Genomic DNA, 12986 nt, shown 5'->3' with positions numbered 1-12986 from the left:
AGCGCCGCCACAGGATTTCCTCGCCGTGGCCCCGCCCCTCGCCCCGGAAGTAGTCGCGACGGGCGGAGGTTTCTGGGCCTGTTGGTGAGCAGAGCTTCCTTTTTGTCCGACATCTTGACGAGGCTCCAGCGGCTGTTGCTGCTCTCCACGCTTAACTATGGTGAGCTTCGCGGGTGTGAGGGTGGCGAGGTTCTGTGAGGCGAGCGGTGCTGGGACGAAGTGAAGGTGACACTGGGCGGGAGGACTTCTTGCATTACGCGGCTGGGCTTCAGTGCGGGCGCAGGGATTGCTTGCCCCATGTGCTCTGGTTGGAGCAGCGCTGCGAGGTGGGGTGCATTTAGTCGGAGAGCATGAGACTGCCTTAAACCTGCTTGCTTTTCCCCTGCAGCCACCCAAGGATGACAAGAAGAAGAAAGACGCCGGAAAGTCGGCTAAGAAAGACAAGGACCCAGTGAACAAATCTGGGGGCAAAGCCAAAAAGAAGGTAGGAGTGAACCCTTAATGGGGGCGCCCTCTGTGGCATGCTAGTGGTAAACATGACCTGAACTTTCTTTTGCTTATGGTACTGGAGATTGAACCCAGGGCTTACTACAGGCTGGAGAACCCCTCTTCCACTGAGCCACATCCCCAGTCCTAATAAATGACTAGTGTACCAAGTGGTTTTCTCAGGTTGTGGGTTTTAGAGTCACGTTAATTAGGTTTCCTTCGTCATTTTTTAAAATTCATTTTTTAGCTGTAGATGGATACAATTATCTTTATGTGGTGCTGAGGATCGAACTCAGCCTCCCATCGCCATTTTTAAAAGTTTTAAGAATAGACTAGTAAACGTGTATAAAGGGTTTACTCTATTGACTAGCACACGTTGCTTTTTAACATACTCTGCCCATATTCCACCCCCCCCCCGTATGTTTCTTATTTTTGCAATCTGCACCTTCATGATGTTAACAGTGGAAGAGATTTCTCTGAACTCTGATGAATGTTGCTGCAAAGGGATAGGTGCTTCTGTCAGAATTTAACTAGTTTTTCTATTTGTCTTTGTGAGCAGAAGTGGTCCAAAGGCAAAGTTCGGGACAAGCTCAACAATTTAGTCTTGTTTGACAAAGCTACTTATGACAAACTCTGTAAGGAAGTTCCCAACTATAAGCTTATTACCCCAGCTGTGGTCTCTGAGAGACTGAAGATTCGAGGTTCCCTGGCCAGGGCAGCCCTTCAGGAGCTCCTCAGTAAAGGTGAGGGATGTGTTTGTAATGGTATGCTTTTAATGGTTGAGTTGTCTTCATGTTAGCCATCTTAAATGCTTTTACTGGAAAAGCAGTTGGAATTAAGGGCAGGAGGAGGCATTAAAATAATAATAATTATAATCAAAGCCATGAGCATTGGCTTTGATTATTATTTTTTTTTAAGGGGAGGGGGAGAGAATTTTTAATATTTTTTAGTTCTCGGTGGACACAACATCTTTGTTGGTATGTGGTGTTGAGGATCGAACCTGGGCCTTACGCATGTCAGGCGAGCTTGTTACCGCTTGAGCCACATCCCTAGCCCTGATTATTATTTATTACTACTTTGGTACTGGGGATTGAACACAATAGCACTGAGTTACATCCCCGGCCCTTTTTATTTTTTTTTGAGACAGAGTCTCACTAGGTTGGTGAGGCTGCCTTTGAACTTGTGGTTCTTCTGCTTCAGCCTCCCATGTAGCTGGAATTAAATGCATGTGTCCATGTGCCTGATTCACAATTAAAAAAAAAAAAAGATTCTTGTTAAGAAGACTTTAGAGTGAAGTCATTTTTATCGATGCATTAAGTTGAATGGTGGATTTGAGTGTCATAATTTTACTTTGGTTATGATAACAAATTAACTCAATTATATAGTACATATGGAAGTAATGCTTTTTAGGGGGTGGGGGTGTCAGGGATTGAACCCAGGGGCACTTAACTTAACCACTGAGCCACATACCCAGCCCTCATTTATTTTAATTCTTGCTCAGTTGCTGAGGCTGGTTTCAAACTTCGAATCATCTTGCCTCAGCCTCCTAACTAGCTGGGGTTATAGGCATGCGCCACTGGGTTCACCACCTTCTCCCTTTCATGGTGCTAGAGATTGAATCAATCTATAGTGCCTCGCTACACCACCTCCTCAGAAACAATGGTAAAATTAAGCTATCTTTCCTTCCTAGGACTTATCAAACTGGTTTCAAAGCATAGAGCTCAAGTAATTTATACCAGAAATACCAAGGGTGGAGATGCCCCAGCTGCTGGTGAAGATGCATGAACAGGTGAGCAGGAACACAGGGTTTTGTGGCAAAGGAAGTATACATTCCGTTTCCTTTACAAGGCTCTGATTCTGATTTCTCTTTTTTCTTTTTACAGGTCCAAACAACTGTACATTTGAAAAAATAAAACTTTATTAAAACAAATGAATGGGTATGTGTATTTTCTAGGAAAGGATTTGGTAGAGGGAATAAAATACTGTGATGAACCTTATGGTGATTGAAGAGTATCTTGAAATTAGCTTTTTTCCTTTTGTTTGTTCCTTACTGCAGCTTCAGTTTTGAATTGATGCCTGAAGGAAATGAAGGGATACCAGTATGAAGGGTGATAATCTCCAAAGGGGTGGTTAGAGTCATAAGCATTGGGTCCATACCTAGACTGCCAGCGGCGTCCATTGTTCCAGACTCTGCCAAAAGAGGGCAGCCATCCAGCACTGGTGCTGGAGCTATGATCAAAATTGGCCCCAACTCTATCTGGGGGCAGTTTCTTCAGTTTCTGTTTTTCCTCTGCAATGACAGGAAATAATTTTGAGTATGAAGATTTAAAGAATCTTAAATCCTTGAATTAGTTTGCTTACTTTCTTTAAGAAATTCTTCATAGGAAGGTCCTATTTGTTGATTCCCAGGGCTGTGTTCCTCATCTGGGATCATCCAGGGAGGTGTGGCACCTGAAAAAAGAAAACTCAGAAATTTTTGACAGAAACTGAATGAAGTACCTTTTTAAAAAATCTTTGTGCTATTAGGGAATATGCCCTAACTGTTAGCTCACATAATTAACAACTAGAAATGTTAAGAAATCAGATTTCTGGAGTCCTAAAGATCCTAGGCTGATTTAGTGTACACTTAAAAACAGCTCCACCCTCTCATTGCCAGAGCAGAGGATTGAGTCAAGGCTTAGAACAGGTTATGCAAGACCTCTGCACCAAGTTCAGGTTGCCCATTCTAGCCTTGAAACTTGTGAATCTCCAGAGTACCTGGGATTACTGGTAGACATCATCATGGCCAGCTCTTCATATGCAATCGGTTGGGTCTTTTTCTCCTTTTTTTTTTTTTTTTTTGGTGCAATTAGAAATTGCTTTACAAACATTGAGCCAGGCCCCCGCCAGCCCTTATTTTTATGTAGACACTCATGCTTTATCTTAATAAATTGTATTCTTCAAAAAGGATGTGGGAGGCTATGGCTCAGTGGTAGAGTGCTTGCCTGGCATATGTGAGGCACTGGGTTCAATCCTCAGCACTACATAAAAATAAAGGTTCAACTCCCAGTACCAAAAATTAAAAAATATCTGCCTCATTTTAAAAAACCTTTCCAGGACCTTACCTGAGTGAATGTTACCAACTCCAGGTGTTTCCTGTAGTGGAAATGGAAAAAAGAAAGAAAATCCTAGATAAGAAAGCAAAGAGATAATAGGATACTCATAGCTAGAGACAAAGGAGGTAGATACAACCCCCACTAAATTGTGCACTCTGGTGATGTTAAACCTGAAAAGTGAGGAGTCACTGGAGTAGTCCTGGCTTGAAGAGGCTTAGGGTTGTGTGTGAGAGTTTTTTTTGTTTTTTTGGGGGTGGGGGGCTGGGGATTTAACCTAGGGGTATTCTGCTACCGAGCTACATTCCTAGCCCCCACCACTTTTTCTTTTTTTTTTTTTTTGGTACCAGGGATTGAACTAGGGCACTGGGCCACTGAGCCATATCCCCAGCCCTATTTTTTTTGTATTTTATTTAGAGACAGGGTCTCACTACATTGCTTAGTGCCTCGCCATTGCTGAAGCTGACTTTGAACTCACTACTCTCCTGTCTCAGCCTCCCTAGTCACTGGGATTTCAGGAGTGTGCCACCGCACCTGGAACCAATCCCCCGACCCCTGCTTTTTTCTAAATATTGTTTTAGTTGTAGATGGACATAATACCTTTTTTTTTTTTTTTTTTTAATGTGATGCTGAGGATTGAACCCAGTACCTTGTTTCAGTTGCTGGGATTATAGGCACAGCAAGGCTAATGATCCTAATGGTAGATGAGTCCAAAAGTGGCATACGTACCATATGCAACATAAAACCCTGGGCCTCACAGCACACATGTATTACAGATTACATTTGGGGGTCTATGTGGTACTACATCCATTAATAGAAGAGGCCGGTTCAAATATGCCTGTGAAAAAGTGATGTGAACTAGGGGTAGAGGAGGGGAAGGAAAAACAATGGCAGGTGTGGAAGCAGCTCCAGCACAGTTGGGATGCAGGTGATGCAGTGGTTTGGGGAAGGGGAGTACTGCAAAGGGAGTAGAAATTGTCCCAAGGGTGAACTGAGGCAGATCTAAAATTGATGGACTAAGGGACAAATTGGAGATGAAAAGAGGGCAAGGATCTGTGTTTACTTGAGTGAAAATACAGTAGAGTAGTAGGGGTTACCTTCAGATGCTTGTGAGATACTGATGTATGAATGGCCTGTATTGAGATGAAACACTAGGGGTTAGCATTTCTTTGGCAATGATGGCAACAAGTGTGGATAAGATCACTCTGAAAGATGAGAAAAGAGATCTAAGGACACAGAACTAAGAAACAGTGTAATAAAAGGGTAAAGCCTACAAAACAGATGGAAATGGGCCCAGGAGAATAAGCAGAAAAGAAGGTTGTACTGGGATCTGAGTGGGCATTGGCAGGCTTGTTTGTTGTACCTGATGGCCAATGAATGTCAGAGGCTGTCCTGCTTCCATCCAGTCAAGGTCTGGAACTGGTGGCTGGTCCAAGTATGAGGGTTGCTGTGAGCTGGAAGCTACTTGGCTGAAAGACAAACAGGCTCAGGCTGGCAGATGAGGTCCTTGAGCCACAAGGATGGCAAAGATTAGATCTGTTCCCATTTCCCAGCCAAAAGATTATAGATTGCTCTAAGACATCTAATAATCAAAGAGATTCCCAATAATCTTACCTGTTTCTCCCTTTCCAGCTTCCAAGTGCTGAGGAGCTCTCTTCTGGGTCTGGCTCTGCCTGAGGCTGAGTTTGATTCAGGAAAAATAAATGTGTCTAAGGTGCTTAAGTGCCTACCTAGGCCATGCCCCCATGCTCTAATCCCCAGTATCATGAAGGGTACTGCCCAAATTGCAAACTCCCTCCCAGCCCTGCCCACATCTTCTCGGACTAGACCTGCCCCCTGGTGGACAGGTAAGGAATTCAAGCCAAGCAGATGTGGAATGAAGTCCTTGAGTTGTCTTAGAAGATCTGATTGTTGAAATGCTGGACCTGGGAAAGTGAGGGATCAGTGGATTTGGATTGGATACTGCTCTGGATCCTCCGAGGGAAACCAACCTCTAAGACAGATCTGACCACCTCCTGCCGGCTCTGCTCCACCTCACGAATTTGAGCTGCCATCTGTGGGAGACAGGCTACTTAGACAGGTGTAGGATCATGGGGGAGTCCTTCAGAGGTCCTTTAACTTACCTCTTTGATCACTTCATCCTCTTTTTCCTCATAGGAATCCAAACTTTTCACCATGGATTTCTTGAATCTAAAAAGAAGGGGAACAATATACACAAACATATCAGCCCAGACATATCAGCCCAGAACTCCAGCCCCTACCAGTTGTGGATATATATATAATTTATTTATTTTTTAAAATATTTTTTTAGTTGTAGATGTACACAGTATCTTTACTTACTATGTGGTGCTGAGGATCGAACCCAGGGCCTCACATATGAGAGGCAGGCGCTCTACCACTGAGCTACAGCCCAAGCCCCATATTTATATATTTTTTAAAACTTTTATTTGTTTATTGATTTATGGTACTGGGGATTGAACCCAAGGTATTGTGCATAATAGGAAAGTGCTCTACTACTGGGCCACATCCCTATCCCTTTTTATTTTTATTTATTTACTGTACTGGAGATTGAATGCAGTACAATTCATAGGGGTCCTCTACCACTGAGCTACACCCAGCCCTTTTTATTTTTTGAGATGGAAAGGGGTCTCAGTAGGTTGCTGAGACTGGCCTCCAACTTGCTACCTTGCAATGGTCTCCAGAGTTGCTTGGAATAACAGGCAACCACACCATTTTTTCCCTCACTTTTGGAACTGGGTATTGAACCAGGGGCACTTAACCACTGAGCCACAACTCCACCCATTTTTTTTTGTATTTTATTTAGAGACAATTTCGAGAGTTGCTTAGGGCCTAACTAAGTTGCTGATGCTGGCTCTGAACTCACAATCCTCCTGCCTCAGCCTCCTGAGCCACTGGGATTATAGGCATGTGCCATCACACCCAGCTTATTTAAAAATTTTGAGACAGTATCTTGCTAAGTAACATGAGGCCTTGCCAAATTGCTGGGGCTGGCTTTGAACTCCCAATCCTGCTGCCTTGGGCTCCTGCGTTGCTGGTATTACAGATGTGCACCACCATACCCAATAACACCTGGCTATTTTTGAGACAGGTTTCACTAAGTTGCCTAGGCTGACCTTCAACTTGCTATCTTCCTACCATAGTCTTCCAAGTAGGATTAAAAAAAAATTTTTTTTTTTAGTTGTGTTGTTTTGTTTTCAGCACTGGGAGACTTAGGGATACTCTAGCACTGAGCTACACCCCCAGCCCCCTTTATTTTGAGATGATCTCACTAAGTTGCTGAAGCTGGTCCCAACCTGTGATCCTCCTGCCTTAGCCACCTGTATCATTAGGATTACAGGCATGTGCCACCACACCTGACAATTTTTGAGAATTTTCAAATTCAAAAACAAAAGAAAGTACAATAAACACTCCTACATCTCTCACCCAGATTCACTGTTAACATTTTGCCATACAGCTCTGCCTTTTTTTTTTTTTTTCTTGATACCAGGGATTGAACCCAGGGACGTTTAACCTCTTATCCACATCCCTAGCCCTTTTTATTTTGAGACTGGGTCTCACTAAATTGCTTAGGGCCTCCCTAAATTGTTGAGGCTGGCTTTGAACTTGCAGCTCTCCTGCCTCAGCCTCCCCAGCCACTAAAGATAACAGGTCTGTGCCGTCATGCCTGGCTTTGGCTCCACTTCTTATTTTTTTTTTTAATATTTATTTTTTAGTTTTCGACGGACACAATATCTTTATTTGTATGTGGTGCTGAGGATTGAACCCGGGCCGCACCCATGCCATGCGAGCGCGCTACCGCTTGAGCCACATCCCCAGCCCCCTGGCTCCACTTCTTTTACACACTCCCAAAATTAAAAAAATTTTTCATTTATTCTTTTTGGTTATACATGACAGTAGAATGTATTTTGACATATTATACATACATGGAATGTAACTTCCCATTCTTGTGGTTGTACATGATGTGTAGTTACACTGGTCATGTATTCATACGTGAATATAGCAAAGTTATGTCTGATTCAGTCTACTGTCTTTCCTATTTCCATCCCTCTCCATTCTCTTCATTTCCCTTTGTCTAATCCAGTGAACTTCTATTTTTCCCCACTCCTCCTTAAGCATCTGCCTATCAGAACATTCAGCCTTTAGTTTTTTGATACCCTTCTTTTCTGCCAAAACAAAAAATAGGTTTAGATATGAATCTTAACCCTAAATATTTCAGGATGCATCTCTAAGAACAGGAACATTCTTTTGAGCCACATACCATTACTCCACTTAAGAAAATCAATTATTCTTTTGGATGTTCAAATTGTCCCATATTTAGCTAGTAAGTATAGAAATATACTCAAAGTTCCCCACCATTTAAAAAATATGCTTTATAACTTCTCTTAACTCTAAAACCCCAAGACTGAGTGAAAGGTCAAATATGGAATTTGGCTACCATAAAAACAAGAACAAAAAGCTCTCACTTATCTAGGTCTCTCTAGTCCTCCTGTTTCCTACTGTTTCCCTCTGTAGTTAACTAAGAGGTACTCTACCACCAAATGAACTACACAACCTACACCACCCCTTTAAAAAACTTTTTAAATTAATTTATTATCAATATATATATTTTTGGTACTGGGGATTGAACTCAAGGGCACTTTACCACTGATATTCCCAGCCCTTTGTATCTTTTATTTTGAGACAGGGTCTTGCTAAGTTGCCCAGTCTGTTCTCAAACTTGTGATCCTCCTGCCTCAGCTTCCGAAGTTGCTGGGATTATAGGTATGCACTATCATACCCATCTGCAGTTGTTTTTTCCTATAACACACAAAAAATTTCACAATAATATCAAGACCACTATCAACAGTGCCCTGGCATTCTAGCATTTATCCATAAAGGCAATGTGTTTAACCAGTGCTTAGCAGAGTCTTGGCTGAAGGGGTTGTATGACTCTCCTAGTATATGAGAGAATGAGAAGTCTGTAAGAAACTATTATGAGGCCATCTCCCACTTGCCATCTTATCTTCCCTGAAAAGTTGGATGATGAGGCAGTTTTTCATTGAGTTCTAGACTCTGATGAGGCATGGGGCTTTCTGAACCACTCTGAGATTAGAGCTGATTATAAAACCACTTAGTTGGGTGGAATGTGCTTAACATGCACAATGCCCTGGGTTCAATTCCCAGCTCCAAAAAAGTAAATAAACCACTTTTAAAAATTTGTCACTATCAGTGGTAGAGTGCTTGCCTAGTATGTGTAAGGCACTGGGTTTGATTCTCAACACTGCATATAAATAAATAAAATAAAGGCCCATTGACAACTAAAAAAAAAAAAAAGTCACTATAAACAAACTTTTAAAATAAAACAAAAAAGTGGGTATAGTGGTGTACCCCTGTAATCCTGGCTACTTGGGAGGCTGAAGCAGGACCACTGCAAGTTCAAGGCCAGTTTGGGTAATTTATTGAGACTCTGTCTCAAAAAAAGGGCTAAGGATGTAGCTCAGTGGTAGAATGCTTGCTTAGCAGTCACAAGACCCTGGATTCGATTCCCAGTACCACAAAAACAAGAACAAAAAGCTCTCACTTATCTATAGTCTAGATTTGGCAACAGTACGTCCCACAACTCACACTGCAGCTGTCTATCCTTTGTTTCAACATGGTACTTTTTATTTTGTTTTTTTATATTTGTTTTCAGTTTTTGGTGGACACAACATCTTTAATTTTATGTGGTGCTGAGGATCGAACCCAGTGCCCCGCGCATGTCAGGCGAGCACATTACCGCTTGAGCCACATCTCCAGCCCAAAACATGGTACTTTTTAGTGTGTGGGACAAGGACCTAGGAAGCTGACATATGTAAATAATAAATTGCCAAATCTATACATGGCTATTTGTATCTTTATCAATCAAATCAGTCCCTGGCCTTGCCTTGTGGTGCGTGTGACTCTGAAAATTTATAAGTTTCCAAAATTGAAACTTACTTTAAAAAGTTTATATAGACACTTTGTTTATATTCCTATTACCTCTACACTGTTCCATGGACCCACTAGAGGTAATCAGTTTTGTTGGTTTATTAATTATTCTTTTTGAAAAAATAAGCAAATACTTAATGAGGGGGATATGTTCTGAGAATTGTGCCATTAGGCAATTTTGTTACTGTGCAAATTTCATAGGGTATACTTATACAAACTAAAATAGTAACGAGGCACTAGGCAATATACTCTTATGGGACCATCTTTGTAGATGTGGTCTGTTGATGGAAATGTTATATGGTGCATGACAATATGTATTTTTATTTTCTTACTTATATAAAAGAAACTTAATATAGGATTTTAAAAATAAAATTTAAAAAGGGCTGGGGATGTAGTTCTGTGTTGCAATGCCCCTGGATTCAATCCCCAGTACCACAAAACAAAACAGCAAAAAAATCTACATATATATACATTCATTTATATCCTGCTTTATTCACTTAAAATATTCTGGAATTCTGGAAATCATTCCATGTTAGTTCAAAGAGTACATCCTCGTAATTCTCAATTTCAACTTTCTACCCAACTATCTTTTATTTACTTATCAAAAATCACATAAATTCAGGTCAGGGTGTGAGAAGTAAGTGCTTTTTCTCTGCAGTTTCCTACCTCCTCCCAATTTGAACCACAGATCTAAGGGTAAGGTAGTAGGATCCAGGCATTTCTTATGGTCCCCTTATTATTCGTATTTTATTGAAAGACAGGTTCTCACTGAGATGCTTAGTGCCTTGACCTTGCTAAGGCTGGCTTTGAACTCTCGATCCTCCTGTCTCAGCCTTCCAAGCCATTGGGATTACACCCATGCACCACCATACTGGCTTTTTTTCTTCCTTCAAGAGGTGGGGGTCTAATGGCTGTCATGATATCTATCTATATTACCCAGCCTGGTCTCAAACTTCTGGGCCCAAGTGATCCTCTGGCCTCAGGCTCTTGAGTAGCTGAGACCACAGGTATGCACTACTGTGGCCATCATATTTTTTTGTGTTCAATATATTGCTTACAGTAATAAGTGTTATGAAGACAGCACATGCTTGTGCAATCCTTACTGAACTTTCCAATATAAAATGCTCAAATCCAGATCCAGAATACAGATCCAGAGAACTTAACTCTGTTATTTCATCTCTCATTACCAATGACTTAAGTGCCAGTGACTTACCGTGCATAATCCTGTGGGGAGATCAGAAACTTCTCTTTCATCTGGACTTCAGCCTTGTTCTCCCACCAGAATTTGTTAGTTGCTTTCTTGTGCTCTGGGCTGAGAATAGATAGGATGGTTAATCTCAAGTATAGATTATAAAATAGTGTTATGGTATCTAAGCATTAGGTAAGGACTCAAACTGCATCTGGTTTCTGCCTTGGGCAGGGTGGACAGAGGAATATTATTACCACTCTTCAAGACCTTCAGTCTCCTTTCCCCCCAGTAAAGTTGTGAAGTGATGGGCGGTGAGCACACTGGATTTCCCAGCTAGACCATCCACATTATTGGCATCATGACAGCCATTAGACCCCTCTCTATTCCCAAGGTTGGTGATACCTGTGACTCAATCTACCTACCCCGATCAAATCACAAAGTGTCCTTCCTCTTCCCGACCCACACACGTATACATATATGCCAGAAAAGGCTCCTAGCCTGGCTCTCACCTGGCCAGATGCTCCAGCAGACCCCCATGCAGCACCGTCAGGTTTCCGTGGCTCAGGTGTTTCTGCACCTCACAGCTGCAACACAGGCACCAGCAACATCGGTCGTGCTCGGGCACGTAACGCTCCACCTGAGCCGCGCGGACGGCCTTGCGGGCGGCCTCCACCTAAGGAGAACAGGCCAGGTAGGACCCCAAGGAAGACGCCCAAATCGCAGCCCCTCGGCCCTCGCAGCTCTGACCCTCATCCCTCCAGCTCCACATCCGCACCTGGGGCAGGAGACGCTCCAAAGCCGCCTTCAGCTGTCGCTGGTGCTTGCGGCTGTAGACGTGTCCGCGACCACAGAAGAAGGTCTGGCGGCACAGAGGGCAGCGCTGCGGCGGCGCCATGGGCCCAGGACCTGGGAACTCCTAGGATCTCCAAGGATCTTGAAGCAGATCCTTCGCCATTCGCTGACCCCCGACCCTTGACCTCTCGGGGCGGGACGAACCCAGGGGCTCTTGAGACCTCTAGCGGCCGGCAAGCGCCACTGCAAATCGTGCTGCGGTTGTGCAGACAGTTCTTCCCCAGTGCAACCTAGCGGAGTCAACACAACATCCCCAGATGCCGTGCGGCCAATGAAAGAGGCCCCACTACTGTGCGGCCAATGAAAAAGCCTAGCACCACCGTGCAGGTGCGCGGGAAAGAATGCACGCCAGTTAGGACCACAGACCACATTCATTTCGTAACAAATCCTAATTGATATTTACAGGTTGCACAGAGTGTATCCTAGGCTTTGCATTAGTTATTTCACTGAATCCTCCCACTGTGTGGTGTGTCATTACTGGCCTTTTACCAGTGGGAAAGCTGAGGCACGTAGAAGGTAAGGAACTCTGTGAATGGATTCAGAGAAAATGAGATTAGGAAGGAGAGATCTGGAAGGAGAAGATCAGAGAGGAGAAATTTGGGGAAAAGAAGATCAGGGAGGAGAAGCTTAGGAAAAGAAGATTTGGAAAAAGAAAAAAACACGTTAAGTTTCAAACCACAAGGGATATAGTCAAAGCATCAAGCGAACCCCTGTTGCACTGCTTCCCTAAAACTTGGAGCATAAGGTGAATTGTCCTTCCACAATCCTGAAATCTCCATTCTGAGCTCCCTGACAAAGCCTGGAAAATTAGCCCAGACCTTACTTATAGGATAAAGAGCCAGAGTTGGCCCAGTATCCCAGATTTCTCTTCGATTTTGTTACTGGTACTGGTGCACTAACCTGGATGGACAGCCATGCCTGTGGGGCTGCACACGGTCAACTCTACAGAAGTCAGGCCCAGAAAATAGCCAGGGTCCCCTGTGGATCTTGCCTCCTTGTTGGAGCTGCCCTCTAAACTGCAGTTTCTGCCACATGTGAATCTTTTTTTGTTTTGTTTTTTGTTTTGTTTTGTTTTATTTTGTTTTCCTTTTGGTGCTGGGGATTGAAACCAGGCCTTGAATCTGGAAAGCATGAGTCCTACTGCTGATTTGTTTTTGTGACCTCTGTAACAAGATTTTTGAGCTCCCATCATTCCTTTGGCAGGTTCAATCCTGAATCTTGTCCACCAAAATTGCTCCTTCTCTGAATCCAAACTCTGAAGTTCTATTCCGATAACACCTTCTATCCTCTCATGTGGACTTATCTTCATCCTGAACTTTAACTATAGGGAGACTTCCATTCCTGAAGAAGACTTCTCATCCTTTCATTCAGAAAATTATTTAACATCTACCTGCTGCCAG

The 12986-nt window shown here is 43.1% G+C and overlaps 2 protein-coding genes across 5 annotated transcripts; one reads left to right on the top strand and one right to left on the bottom strand.

Annotated features, from left to right (window-relative positions):
* The first annotated feature begins 5 nt into the window (after positions 1-5).
* On the top strand, positions 6-2416 carry Rps25 (ribosomal protein S25). The gene is made up of 5 exons (XM_005328346.4): positions 6-160; positions 389-484; positions 1046-1229; positions 2177-2275; positions 2370-2416. The coding sequence occupies exons 1-4, from the start codon at positions 158-160 to the stop codon at positions 2269-2271; spliced, it is 378 nt and encodes a 125-aa protein (XP_005328403.1). The 5' UTR covers positions 6-157; the 3' UTR covers positions 2272-2275; positions 2370-2416.
* Cenatac (centrosomal AT-AC splicing factor) lies at positions 2383-11736 on the bottom strand. 4 transcript variants are annotated; one of them, XM_078047131.1, is made up of 12 exons: positions 11510-11736; positions 11244-11407; positions 10759-10857; positions 5702-5768; positions 5570-5632; positions 5193-5257; positions 4942-5047; positions 4676-4711; positions 3591-3621; positions 2848-2937; positions 2644-2776; positions 2383-2542 (listed from the first exon to the last, which is right to left on the bottom strand). In XM_078047131.1, the coding sequence occupies exons 1-12, from the start codon at positions 11627-11629 to the stop codon at positions 2437-2439; spliced, it is 1080 nt and encodes a 359-aa protein (XP_077903257.1). In that variant the 5' UTR covers positions 11630-11736; the 3' UTR covers positions 2383-2436. The 4 variants fall into 4 exon arrangements, with proteins under 4 accessions (XP_077903257.1, XP_077903259.1, XP_077903258.1 ...); XM_078047133.1 differs by having other exon boundaries at positions 2383-2562; positions 11510-11729; XM_078047132.1 differs by lacking the exon at positions 4676-4711 and having other exon boundaries at positions 11510-11733.
* Between the last annotated feature and the right edge of the window lie 1250 nt (positions 11737-12986).

This window comes from Ictidomys tridecemlineatus, chromosome 4 (genome assembly GCF_052094955.1).
Source record: "Ictidomys tridecemlineatus isolate mIctTri1 chromosome 4, mIctTri1.hap1, whole genome shotgun sequence".
NCBI classification, from domain to species: Eukaryota; Metazoa; Chordata; class Mammalia; order Rodentia; family Sciuridae; genus Ictidomys; species Ictidomys tridecemlineatus.
This window is presented reverse-complemented; position numbering and strand designations above follow the sequence as displayed.